The sequence below is a fragment of the Pempheris klunzingeri genome, chromosome 16 (genome assembly GCF_042242105.1).
Source record: "Pempheris klunzingeri isolate RE-2024b chromosome 16, fPemKlu1.hap1, whole genome shotgun sequence".
Lineage (NCBI taxonomy): Eukaryota > Metazoa > Chordata > Actinopteri > Acropomatiformes > Pempheridae > Pempheris > Pempheris klunzingeri.
In genome coordinates, this window is record NC_092027.1 from 16,274,959 (window position 1) to 16,288,912 (window position 13,954).

Genomic DNA, 13,954 nt, shown 5'->3' on the forward strand with positions numbered 1-13,954 from the left:
TCAGAGAAAATGATTAGGTTTTATTTTTAGTTAACGAAGGGCAGCACCTGTTTCCAGAATCTCAGCAGTCATATTTAAAAAAAAAACCCCAACAAAAAACACGTTTTTGAAAAACTGTGCCCTGTAGAATGTCTTGCTTGGGGCCATGGTCCTTGGCCCCAAAGAGATCAATTAACTGTGGATCACAGTGATTCACAGGTTCCATGTCTACCTGTACAAGCTCGATTTTTTTTTTTTTTTTTTTTTTTTTTTTTTTTTTTTTTTTACACCTCTCACATCTCCCCCCTGTAGTCGGGCAGCCCGCTCCGACAGGCAACACTTTTCTCTGTAACCTCCCCTGACAGGGTGAGAACATATCCATCAAACGGAGGCTACCACGACAGACAGGCTTGGCGCTAGACAACCTGTCAGACTGGGCTGTGTTCCTCTCTGCACAGCTTTGCCCTCATTTCATCTCTCTTTCTGTGTTATACACTTTTTCTTTTGGACTCACTTTCACCCCCACCAACTCCCTCTCTCGTTCTCCAGATCAATATTTCTGTTTCTGTATGTTTGAAGTTGCTTTTTCTCTCTCACTCACAAACTGTCCATTTCACCCCGCAGAAAGTATGAATGGTTACATTTGGGATAACTTCTCCAAAGACTGACATGCTCTTCTTGACATCTCATGAATGCTTGAATTATACTACATTTCAGGGCTTACCCACCACTTTTTTCCTGCATAACCCTCTGTGTCATCTCTGTTTCCCCACAGATGTACAATGCCCATCCATACAGGTGGATGAGTGGAAGTTTCCTCAGACGGCCAGGCACAATATCACAGGTGAAAAGACAAGCTCAAATACGCCAAACAGACGCAAATCATTCTTTGAGTTTTATGTACGTGGGTGCTGATAAATGCCATTTGTTGCCAGGTTTTAATCTGGTGAGGCGATTCTCTCTGCTCAAGAGTGCAGGCGTCAAGAAGATCCGCAACCCCAGAGGACCCGTCATCCTCCGCCTGGGCAAGACTGCACTCCTACGCCCCACCGAGTAAGTTTACAGCGCACGTCCTTCGCTTTCTCTTTCTCCAGCACCTACAGACACAAAGCATCTCGCGCAAACACGTTGTGCGCAGCTTTAGGTGGTAGACAGTGCATCACAGGAAGTGAAATCAAGTGAATTTTCTGCTGTATTTCCAACTTCCTGGAGGCCTTTGTCAACAGGCTCTCGCTTTTCGTGCCATGTCTGAACAAAGAGAAAGGCAGAGAGACTGAACACCCTACGGCCAATCATCCTCTGAACCCTCATTCAACATGTCAGCGCTGTCCAATGGCTGTTGTGTAAAAAAAAAACAGACACTTGGCAAACCATAAATCTCTGATTGCATTTCCAGAAATACCACTTCATTTCCCTCCACCACTGACACTAGCTTGTAACACTGTAACAACTTATTGGTTTTCCGGTTGTGGCCGCATATACTTGTTGTAAGTAGTTTTCATAGGAAATGTCTGGATTGTTTGCTTGAGCACAAACTATAGGAGTGATGTCTTCATTACTTGACATGATGTAGTTGCCAGTAAAAAGAATGAATAAAAGTTACAAGGGTATGAATTTAATTGCTGCTTTTGAGAGCCTGAGCTTGTTCCGAACTTGTCTCTGGGCGAAGAGACCTGCAGCCATCCAATCCAATCCAATCCAACAGAGCACGGCTTCCTTTGCAGGTTGACAGAGTTTAATTATGCTTTACTGGCTTCTCACGTTGTTATTACACAATTGTAGGGTGTAGATTGTGTTTGGAATTGCGTGGCAAGTGCTTATTAGAGGTTATGTTCTGGCGTTTTTCAGTCCTCTTTTCTTGTTTGTTTTTTTTTTTTCTTCCTTTTCCAGTTCTTTGAAAATATAGCTGGCTTTCAGACGGCTGAGCCTCTTTCTACCCGTTAATAAAGTAGTTTTTCAGAACTTGCCAATTGGGTCAGCCTGGAGTATTTTATCACTCTGTCCAGCGCCATGAGCTCTGCTTGCTCTAAGGCCCGATAAATCTGTCTACAAAACCTTCTTTTTCGGTACAGACATTTTGTTCCGAAAGTGTCACATATATTGTTTGTCGCTGGCTTAGAAAGTAGTTTTCCTTATGGAAAGGGGAGGAAGAAACCCAAAAAAAACGTCACCTCTCAGGAAATCAGTATCTTTGGAGCCAAAGAGGAAAATCCAAGATGTTTTTGTTTTGCCTCTAACCATACAGAGAGGACAGGAACACCGTTTTCTATCTCTCTGCTGCTAGTGTGGGATTTGGTTACAGTGCCACGTTCATTGAAATGTTGATGCCATTGAGAGCTTTGCCGTCAGTTTAACAGCGGAGAATGCTACCTGGGTGACTTCTTTTTAACTCAAGACAGAGAATAATCAATGTTAGCCCTGCTGACAGCCTTGCCTGTCAGCTGCCTTTCATTCTGCAGCTCTCTACACATAAAACTCACTGTCCTCTCTCGGCCACATGTTTTCTTTTTTTAGCATTTTCCTTTTTTCCTTTGCCTTCTTGCCTCAATGAAAACAGGAATCAGAGATGACTGGCTATTGGCATCACTTAGTCATAATGTTCCCTTTCTTTAATTCTGGTTTGTTTTCTTTTGCGTTTGTGTCCTGTGTACTAATATTGCGTTGCAGGGAAGGGTTTCAGACATTTAGAAATGAAGAGTGGAGGCAGAAAACAGATGGGCGATTAACGGATGTGGTGGTGAGGGAACGAGAGGGTTAAAGGTTTAAACCTAGGCAATAAGTGAAGGCATCAGAACAAACCCTCAGGCTTGTTTTTGTCTTTCAGCAACAGTAGGAGTGTGTGTGTCCTCAGCATTTATGCATGTGTGCGATGGTGAGCATGCACGTGTGTGCACGCTCAAGTCCGTCTGTGTGTGTGTGTGTGTGCAGTGTGTGTGCAGCTGCAGCACCTTACATTACGTTTCCCCCAGTCCCAGAGTATTCACTGTAAACTGTACAGCACGCGGCTCCCATCCAGCACAGGCTTCCCTGTCACTCAAGTAGCTTTTTTTCATCGCCTGTGAGGTTGACTGAAGTGTGAGGTGTGTGTACAGTAATTGGAAAGCAGCGTTTCGCTTTGTATCAGAGGCTAATCCATTCAGCTAATCCAAGCTAACAAAGACGAGTGACAGCCAGATGAAGCTACTCGTCTCTAGCCTCGCTTTTGTCTGCTGACAGTGAAATGGGCACCAAGCACAGCTGGTCACATGCCTTTTAATTTCATCAAAATATGATTTGATTGCTTTGGGCCTCTTTCTTTCATGCAGCTACATTGTGTGCAGGAGAGAAAGGAAGCAATTCTATGATACTGTGGCATAACACCGACATCACAGCTATTTATGGCAGAACTGAGAAGAATTTAGTGAATTTAACAAGCTCTATCACATAGTAGTTGACACATGAAGCATTTTGCTGCTCTTCTTTATCTAGAAATCACTGAAAAAGCACAACTGTGGAATCAATTTTGATTAAAGGAAGAAAATATAAAGCAACCAAATGTAAGGAGTGCAAAGGTGAGGGCATGAAATGTTTCTGTGATCACGGAAGAATCACAAAAGAGCAAAAATGTAGAAGGGAATGAAAAGACGGTGAATTTATCTTTAGAGAGCAAATATAGAAGGCAGACAGGGGATATGAGTCAATGAAGTGGGGGTAATATACTTTTTACAAAGATATTTCAGCTTACATCTGCAGAAGGGGGATGATTGCTAGTCTGACTAATGCTGACTAATGTTGAATTCGTGGTGCAGCAAGCCTGCCCAGGCCCAAAGCATTAGCCATACGAAATGACAGATTTTGTATAATTCATATCAACCAGAGGAATGATTTGTGAGTGTACGTGCTCCTTTTTTTTAGTTCTGCTGCAACCTTGGAGTTGCTATGACCACAGTGTTCAGAATCTCAACTGTATTTGTGTAAATGTGAGCACAAGAACACACATTTTTTTTAGCCATGCTATCATTGTGGCTCTAGAGTTGGCTTTGACGGTTGTTTCCGCCATTTGGTCCAACAACAAGCACAAGATTTCCATTCATGGTCCGCGGAGGTTAAATTCTACTTTGACGATCCCCTGACATTTCCTGTAGTGTCTTTTTATCCACTGCTGCTGTGAGATTGACTGCGGCTGGTGATTATATTTCATTTACTGAAAAAGCACAAGAAGAGCACAAAGAAGACTAAAGAGCAGAACTACTGTAGTGAAGGAACGTTTGTTGCTGCAGGTGGGGGGCTGCTTCTTCTTCTGCTCCCTGTTCTTCTCCTTCTTCTGTCATATCAATCACTTCTTTCGATTAAGTACCAGTAATTACACAAGCATAATGGATTAAGAAAGCATTTCTCCTTATGAAAGTAACACCAGTGATTGTCCAACCAATGAGAATTTGGTCGGACAAGAGCATAACGATCAACCAGTCAACCAACTGTCCAGGCGACTTCAGCCTTATTCCCATCAGCCTTAACTGTGCTCGTGTTTAGCAAATATTAGCATTGTATTTGATGAGTGAATTGAATTTTGCTTAGGGCTCCAAAAAGACTTAGGCCAGTGCTGACTGGTGCTATGAAACATAAAGGGTGTCATCAGCAGCACAGAAATTCTCTCATCCAAAGTAATGTTTTTGGATGGCTGTCAAGGTAGGCCGCTGTCTGCACATTTATTTTTTTTTCCCCTAAAGTTGTATACATATGTTTAAAATAGAAAAAAACAGAAGATAGCCATAGGGGAAAAAATACAACGTGTAACAGCATTTGGCCACTGTAGTTTGTGAAACTAATTTTTCTTTTTCTTTCATGTGTCAGCTTTGAGCTTTTTAAAGTTCTTTTCAGTTGAGTGTGTATAATACATTCAGGGATAGAAAACCTCTCCACTGAAAGCAATTGATTCGAGCACAGTTAGAACCCGGTACAAGGGTGCCTATACACCTCTCCAGGTGATACTCCCATTTTAAACCGGAGATCTGCTTTTTCAACATTAGATTTTCTCTCCACCTCTTCCCCTGTGCCTCTCTGGCTTGCACTGACTTTCTTCTTCTTCTTTTTTTTTTTTTTTAAACAAGAGAAGCAGAAGTAACTTTCTCTCAGAGTTGGGAGAGGCTAGATCTGAATCTGTCTGGCCCATACTGAGTGATTTATCTCCCCATTGCATGTTTGTGTGTGTGTGTAGGTGTGTGTCTGTGGGGTTTTTATGTGTTTTTTTTTTGTCCAGCACTCTGGATGTAATAGGCCAAGGTGAGGTACTTACCAACTCACAAGTCAATAGTTGGTGAGTGGTTTTGTGCCCTGCAGCTCATGTCACTAATCAACAGTAAAGCAACTCTATTCCCAATACTGGTTTCTCTTTTTCTTGCTATATTCATCTGTCGGTTTCTCTTCCTTGCAGACACACACTCTGTCCATGTTCATATTATGCACCTTCATACTCCATGGATTAGTCACTATCAAACCGTGCATTTTCATATTATACCCAGAATGTCTTGGCCTCTCGTAGCCGCAACCTCTCCTTCGCTCTTTGTCTTTCTTTCTCTCTCTCTCTCCAGGTTTAACAGTTTTTTTTCTTTCTCACCTTTTCTCCTACTCATCCTCTCTTTGTTTTGACGTCCTGTAGTTGGCTGTTTTCCCTTGGAGCTTCCCTCAGTCATAAATCACTGTCACCCCACTTCTAGGAGTGGGAAACCAGCTGCCAGCATCAACAACCCAGTGTGTGTGTGTGTGTGTGTGTGTGTGTGTGTGAGTGTGTGTGTGTGTGTGTAAAGAGTGCGCAAAGAGAGAGAGAGAGAAAGAAATAAAGCACGAGAGCATATTTCAAAGTGTTCACCATCTCAGTGAGCATGCATTTCACTGGGCTTGTTTGTGAACCCTTCATCTCTCAATACATCTCCACACATCCATACTGTGAATATCTGAGTGTGTGTGTGTGTGTGTGTGTGTGTGTGTGTGTGTGTGTGGATACTTGTGCGCTTAGATGCCCTTGACCAAAACTGAGGGATGAGGCTTGCCGGACTGTATCTGCTATGAAAATAAATGCCAGGGGGTTACACACAGCACGCTTTGCATTGTACTGCTGGCTGCAGTCACACGACGTGGGGAGACAAGCAGCACAGGGAAAAGAGGGAGAGGAAAAAAAACACACATAGAATATAAAGGTGCTGGAAACACACATAAGATTACTTTGTCACTGTACTCATGGGGACATCAAAGAAACATTGGTGAAACAAATTTGCTTTCACAGCTTGCACATGCATGTTTCTCTAATGGAAAAAAAAAGTACAAATATGGTTTGATTTTTTTTTTTTTTTAAATTCTATTTGTTTTCCCATAAAGGAAGAAACTGAACTGGAGAGTTGCAAAAGTGCCTCACTGGCACTTAAAGGCTCTCTCCTCAATCCATTGAAAAGGGAGAAAAAATATTAGAAAGATAAGAGTGCACACACTAGACATCCAAATATATAACTACACAAAGTAATAAAATATCATTAATTTACAAAGATAATCCATGAGGATAACATTAAAAGCAAACCTTTAACAGCTTTTCCTAAAATTGCATGCCTTATACGCCTGTATATATACAGTCATGCTCCTACATGTGTCCTCTCACCTAAATCAGTACATGAACATACATTACAGACCTATACAAGTATAGTAGTACTGAGCAGTAACACATGACATTAATGGGACTTGCTTTTAATTGAGGGCAGCAGCAACAAAAGCAGCCTCCCCCTTTCACTACAACAGAAGAAGAGTGGATTAAGGGGATGGTCGGCGTCATTTATAGCATCTTTTTGTTAGACTCTTGTTTGTTAAATGCCCTCTGTATTAAAAGTACATGTTCCCAGTTTGTAACCTAAGGACGCGTGGCATCATCAAGAGTAATTCTCTCCATTCCCAGTAGATGTTACCTACTGTTTTCACGGTGACTAGAAGACTGGCACGTCTGGATAAAATATGTGAAGTTCCGCTGTAAACTTTCCTGTACAGCCATGTGTATTGAGGGGTGACGAGTCTCTGACCTTTCTGAATTTCTTTGTTCCAGTCAGGTGTTTCCTCATGGCTTACCTGAGGAGTTCACCTTGATCTTCACCCTAGCGTTAAAGAGATCCGCCTTGAGAGGCACCATCTACCTCTTCCAGATCTCCGATCAGCAGGGATACCCACAGGTGCAGCTCACACTCTCTGTTCCACATTCCTGCCTCTCTTTCCTCCTATCTCCATTCCTTCTCTGCCTCTGTACCTTCTTCCCTTGACTGTCTCTCCTCCATCTCTTTCCTTTTATTCATCATTTGTCTGCTCATTCTCCCCGTCTCTCACCTCTCTTTTGCGTAGTCATCCACTTTCCCCCCTTCGATTTATTGTCCCATGACACCTTTTCAATTCTCTCCCGCTTTCACTCCGCGCGCCTTTTGTCCTCCCTTATTCTTCACTCGATCCTCCTCTCTCTCTCTCTCTTTCTCTCGCTGCCTCTCCGCAGCCCTTCCCTCGATCATCCTCTGCTCTCCTCTTTCATTCACCTTCATTGTTATTCATGTGTGTTTCATGATGAAGCGCTGGAGTCCCTCAGAGTTCCCATAATCGCTAAGAGTCTGAGGGCAGATTTAAATACTCAATGTGTATGATGGATGGAGGCCAAGTCGCCTCATTAGGAGTGATTGATTGGCTGTACTGCTTGCGTGTGTAATTAATATGTCTTCCCCTTTACCTCATCTCTGCTACTGTGTTCTACAGCTTTGTTAGTGGTAGCAGCGTGTACGTATTACTCTTTGTGGAAGCCACTGCCAGTTAGACAACTTGAGATGCAGCACATTTTCCTTATGCATTGTTTGGTGTTTAATTAGCACATGTGCATATTCTCATATTACTTTTCTCCCAACCCTCTCTCATCTTCATACCCTTCACTTCCCCCTCTGTCTCCCCAACCCTCACATCTCCGTCCAAAACCCAGCTCTCTGTAGACCTCAACGGCCCCGATGGCAGCCTGTCCCTGCGCGCCAGGGGTCTGGACCCCGAAGCTGACCCGGTGAGCTGCGTTTTCAACGGGGAGGGGGTGGAGGCTCTGATGGACTTGAGCTGGCACAAGGTGGCCCTCAGCGTGCAACAGGGAGCCGCCTCCCTCCACGTGGACTGCAGCTCCATTGAGACCAAACCCCTGGAGCCTCGTGGAGTTCTGCCCACCGACGGACACACCCTGCTGGGCATTCAGGCCTCAGATGCTGGGCCTGTGCAGGTACGGATCTTTGGTGGGGACTGAAAATAAAAAAACATTTAAAAATGCAGTGTGTGACAGCTTTATGCTGGCTATTAAAGAGCTTTTGATCAAGGTTAATCTTTGCGATGTAAATGTCATATAAACCTACTATTTGAACATGTGGTGACCTTTAGTCTGTCTTTGTATGAAGAACAAATCTTTACTTGCCTGTTTAAAAGATGTTTTGAATAAACCATATCCCATATCATAGAGAATGGCATGGCAGTGCTTGTTGCATTATATATTTCTTAGTACACCCTTGTTTTATAAATTTTTTATAGTATATGAGGCTTTTTCAAGACCTCTGCATGAAGCCATGTTTCCAGCAGGAAAAACAGAGTGACCATCTTCTTTGTACTGAAATCCTTTATTCACTCCAACTGTTTATTTGTATTGCCATGCCCCTGAGCTGTTTTCTTTGAGGCAGTCTCATTCAGTCCTGATTAAATAAGGCGAGAGGGCGACCTGGGAGAATGGGCCTGTAGTGCCTGGGACTATTAACACTGAATAGATCCAGTAATCCAGGCACTTAGTTTGACGATCAATTAACTAGCCTAGTTAGAAAGCAGCCGGGGAGGATGTGTTTATACACACACACACACACACACACATGTAAACCTCCTGACAAAGTGCTTTCCTAATACTTTATATAAATGAGAAATTAATTGGCTCTCAATGTTGTTTATTGCCTCATTGAAACTTTATTTACATTATTAAATGAACAAACCCAGAGGACGTGCGGAGACATGCATGTTGAATATATCACAATCTCTTCCTCCGTCTCTCCCTGTCCGTCTCAGATGGACATTCAGCAGGTGATGCTCTACTGTGACCCCTTCCTCGCCATCCAGGAGGCCTGCTGTGAGATACCTGGGGCACGGGTGAGACTGCCAACCCTCACTAACTGACAATCAAACATTCATTAACCGCACCAAAGAACGTGTGTGGAGCAGAGAGCAAACTAAATTTAACTTCGGTCAATAGACGCCGGCCACTCTTCAACTGATCGGCTGAAAACTTTTTCGGAGCAAATTAGAGTAGCCCCTTAACTCAGCTGAACTCCCGTGAATGTAACTCGACACTTGTTGCAGCTGCTTCCCAATAAAAGTCATAGTCATTTGCTGCAATGTCACTGTGTAACAGCTGCAGGAGGAACTGAGTTATCAGAATTAAACACCCTAAATGGCCTCTGGATTTGCTGTGGACGCTTATTGTTGTTAATCAGCAACACTTTGTCTTCATGATGCACTTTGCTCATTTTTACTCCCCCAACTCATTTTAGTCAGTCAGGAAGAAGAAGAAGAAGAAGAAGAAAATAGCTGCCACCTTAGATTTCGATATACAGGCAAAGCCATTAATATACAGCACCCTGCAATTACATGACTTAGGCTGCCATAAATATGAAAAAGCTTGTCTTATTATGTTAGTTAATAGAATATTCTTCAGGCTTGGTTTAAAATAGGGTATTATGTATACAAATTGACAGGAGCTTAGGGTAATGCCATTGTGTGCAATTATGTCACATCAACTGTGGTTTATTATTTTTGTTTGTTCTCCAGAAGTGTGACTAAAAGTCTAATTTAAAGTATCACTTCCTCCCCTCACAGCCTCAGAAAGACCATTTTCTACCCCATGTCTTCTTCTTCATATTTCCCTCTCTTTCTCTCGCCCATCCACCTTCTTCTCCCGATCTGTGTTTTCATGCAGTTATTGTTTGTTGGCATCAGACAAAATCCTAATCAAATAGAAAACAGATTCATTGGACCTAAATACAACGGTAGACTGGGAAAAAACAGAGCCAGTCATCATTCAGGAATGGGAAGAATCGCAACCAGCCAGCTCTTGGATTTATTTTTAAGCTGAAGGTATTTTCGTGCTCAGCCAACTTTTTGTCAGAATCCTCCAGGGTGTCTGCACCTCTGTGTCTGCGTGTGCATGCATACGTGTATTTTTCATTAGCAAATGAATTTATGAGAGGGATACAAATAGTATGAGAAGTGCCCACTCGACGTTTGAAACCGCAGAGTCCTCTGGAGGAGGGACTCAGTGCTGTAAAACTGATTAGAGGGTTTGAAGAAGGGAACCATTTCTCCTTTGCTGGAGGCATGTGTGCTGCAGGGCTCCCCCCCCAAGCTGTGTTTAAGTTTGAAATGAGAAGTGGAGGATCATGCATGCACATATGTAGACAGCCCCCCACCCCGCATGCTCGCACACCCACGAAGGCCGCAGCTCCTTGAAACACAAATGAAAGAGATGAAACAGCTACAGTAGCTGTCAATAGCTCTGACACTGTGGTCTGACATTACATGGCACATGGATGTGTGTGGTATTGTTGGACACAGGATTTTGGAGATGTGGCATTTTAGCTAAACTTCACACTGTAACAGATTGTCTGGTTCTTTTCAATGTGCCTTTAGATGTAGATTATTTGGTGAACATGGGTTGTCATTGCATGCATGTTAGAACGCTGATGTATGATGTACGCTGATGAATATACAACAATCCAAACTACGACATAGGACTAAATCAGGAAATATTTTACCTCAGGTCAGATATCTGCTTTCTGCCAGATGAGATGACGAGTTCTATGTTAGCTCAATTAGCAACGAGAGGCAAAAATTTGGGATTATTTTATGTCACATTTTTACGTACGGCCCAGAGTAGAATTATGAGATTCAGATTGGAAATCACGAAAATGTTCCTTTACCTAACATTATGCATCTATTGTATGTTTGCAGTGTCCACCAGATGCTCCCAAAAGCCGTCGTGCTGCAGAGAATGACCTGTCGGAAAACGCTTTTAACCAGGTAAATGAAAGCCTGTATATGAATGCTCACATTCAGGTAGAGTGGGTCGTTCCTCAATCGGAAGGTCCGTGGTTGGATCCCTGGCTATGAGTCAGCATGTCGAAGTGTCCTTGGGCAAGACACTGAACCCCAACTTGCTCCTGAAGCATAGCTTCAGCGTGTGAATGTGTGTGAAAGAATAGTCTCCTCCAACTTAGATTCCTCCTGAATGAATGATGTGTGAATGGGTGAATGAGGATGTGATGTAAAAGCGCTTTGAGAGGTCGAAATGACTAGAAAGGCACTATACAAATACAGACCATTTACAAAGGAACACTTTTCAGCATTATTACAGATGTAACAATACAAAACATACGTGAACACACAATGATAGACCAAATATCATACCCTGAAAACTCTTCTGCTTCAGGCATCGTGAATTATCACCACACATGGCTCATACCAGATGTGGACATAACACATACAGACACAGACAAGCACTTCAAACCTCAAACTGTTTAGTTTGACAGTATGAGTTGATATTCCTGCTGGCAAGTGAACACTGGCCCGTAGGACTTATACCAAATGTCGCTGTTTTCCCTTGAAATTGGAAAACATGCTTTCTACTCTGCCGCAGTCTTTAGCACTTCCAGAGTTTTATACGACTTCGGTCCAGTTAAGTCTGCTGGTAGCCATCATTCAAAGTGCCCGCGGGCAGTGTCGAATGCATGACAAATAGAGCCGCCTGCAGCACATGGGAGCAGTTTTTCCAGAAATTTCCATGATGTTTTTTATGGTTTCTTCAATGCCGCATGATACATGAAGTTCGTCCAGTATATCATAATGGCAATTTATTTTTTGTTTCCATACGCGCTTGTTTCATCATTCATATTAATGGGATCTATATCCAATTATCTATTCATTAGGACCTGGTGTTTGTCTTGTGGAGTGCTGGTGTTAACTTAGAGCTCTGGCAGACTTCAGGACACAGTAATCAATCCCATAGATGGTTTCAGCCAGACAGTTACAATAACTCAGGCGCGCCACCTCTCTCTGTTTCTTTCGCTCTCTCTCTCACCTGTCATTCTTTCTCTCCTTCTCCTCTGCTATCAGTTGTTGGAGGCTGACTGTTTTAATATGTGTTTAATATAAGTCAGCTTTACATAGTACAATTTTATGGTCTTGGTGTTGTTACCTCCTCACTGTTACAGATGTGTAACTGCCATGAATGCAGCTCAGACACATTTCCTTCCTCAGTTACCATTTTTACATTTATGCCCCTTTCTCTTGCCTTTCCTCGCTGCGCGGACTTACTTGAGTGGTTTCTATTTTTATCTGTTTGTTAGCTTTGTAGGCAGTAAATGATCAACATAATCCAACATTCCAGCGTGCGGGCCAGATGTTACTGAGCCGCAGTGCTCCTTCCATTAAACTAAGCCTCAGTGAGTGACAGTGCATTAACCTCAGCATACATGGAATGTCATACGGTGTGTACGTGGACGGAGTACTGTACATTGCTGTGGAGTGAGAACAGCGTAAACTGAGGTCAACTATTGGTGAAATACCATTTCTGTGGATGTGTATTCCTTTGTTAACCCTGTACGTTTTTTTCTCCTTAAAGGTGTAGTCAGTGATTTTAGAGAGAGCTTGTGGATATTTTAGCTCAACAGCAAAAAAAAAAAAAAATAACAAAAAGAAAAACTCGGCCCTTCATGTTAATGCAGCTACCGTTAGCTGATCCGCTGCTTACTGTTCCCTTTCTGCTTGTCATGTGGGCATGCACAGTGCCAACTGATGCTGATTGCTGAGGTGATATACAAAATGTCTATTGGATTAGGATCGCTCACAGTACCTTTAAACAGCCTTAAAGGGGAATACAGTCAATTTTATATATGAAAGTCTGTTTACAGGTCTTGGGGAGTACTTCTAAATGTGTGAGAAAAAAGTTGTTTTCAAGCCTTTTTTGCCTGCAGAGCTCCCTCTGCAGGCTGCACCATGTCTGACAAATTGCCTGAAGTGATGTCACACGATGGTTAGGGCTATAGTTTGAAATTTAAAAAAAATCTGAAGATGTAGAGTTAGCAAGAAGTTAGCTCATCAGACCTCTGTAGACCGCTGCGTGAGGCTCGAGGCTACGTTAGATGCCTAACACATCTAAATCTCAGAATGAATAAGACATAATAATGGATGTATTATAAGAATTGGATACTGGGCCGCAGCTCAGCCTTGCTTAAAATCTTTTGAAAGTTTAATCTAGTGACCATTCATGGCATTGCAATGAAAAATACCTCCACTTATACACCTCCAGCTATAAACACTGTCAATTGTTACTCTAATGGGGTTTGATCTTTGTAAAACTTTTGCAAAGCCCAGAAATTTTGACCGCTCTCTTAAACCGGTCACTGAGGATTACAGGATTTACATAGAGTAACAAATCTCATCCTTTGGTGATGTTAAACAACCCGTCTGGGTCGAATCAGGTTAGGTGCAGAGGTATGTGTCCCATAGCTTGTGTCTGTCTGGGTCATAGAAGTTACTGCCATCCTGATAAATCTCTCCCACACCGTTTCTTATCTTCCAACACTGTAAATTTATTTTTTCTTGCTTTCAACACAGCTCCCAGCTGAAAGGTCATCCAATCCTCAGTAGACCCAAAGGTTTCTTTGTGTCTTGTTTCCCCAGTCTCAGGATGTCTCCACTTTAACTTTTTATGCTGAAGCCCCAACCAGCTGAAAATATCCTCTCCCTTCCTAAAGTTGCTGAAAGAATTCCTTCACTTATTTCTCTCCTTCTAACCCTCCATGTTTAACAAATTGTTTCCCTTCAGCTCTCCAGTCCTTTATCACATTTCTTGTTGACTTTTTTTGTCTGATTTTTAACTCTCGGGTCCATCTCTTTATTTTCCTCTGGGCTCATG

General features: G+C 42.6%; 1 protein-coding gene across 1 annotated transcript in view; it reads left to right on the forward strand.

Annotated features, from left to right (window-relative positions):
- Window positions 1–13,954, forward strand: part of col16a1 (collagen, type XVI, alpha 1) — a 56,780-nt gene that overhangs the window by 9,694 nt on the left and 33,132 nt on the right. Inside the window, exons 2-7 of the mRNA XM_070847123.1 lie at window positions 755–823; window positions 915–1,032; window positions 7,043–7,166; window positions 7,949–8,230; window positions 9,052–9,132; window positions 10,990–11,058. Coding sequence (XP_070703224.1) covers window positions 755–823; window positions 915–1,032; window positions 7,043–7,166; window positions 7,949–8,230; window positions 9,052–9,132; window positions 10,990–11,058 — 743 coding nt within the window. The remainder of the gene's footprint in view (window positions 1–754; window positions 824–914; window positions 1,033–7,042; window positions 7,167–7,948; window positions 8,231–9,051; window positions 9,133–10,989; window positions 11,059–13,954) is intronic.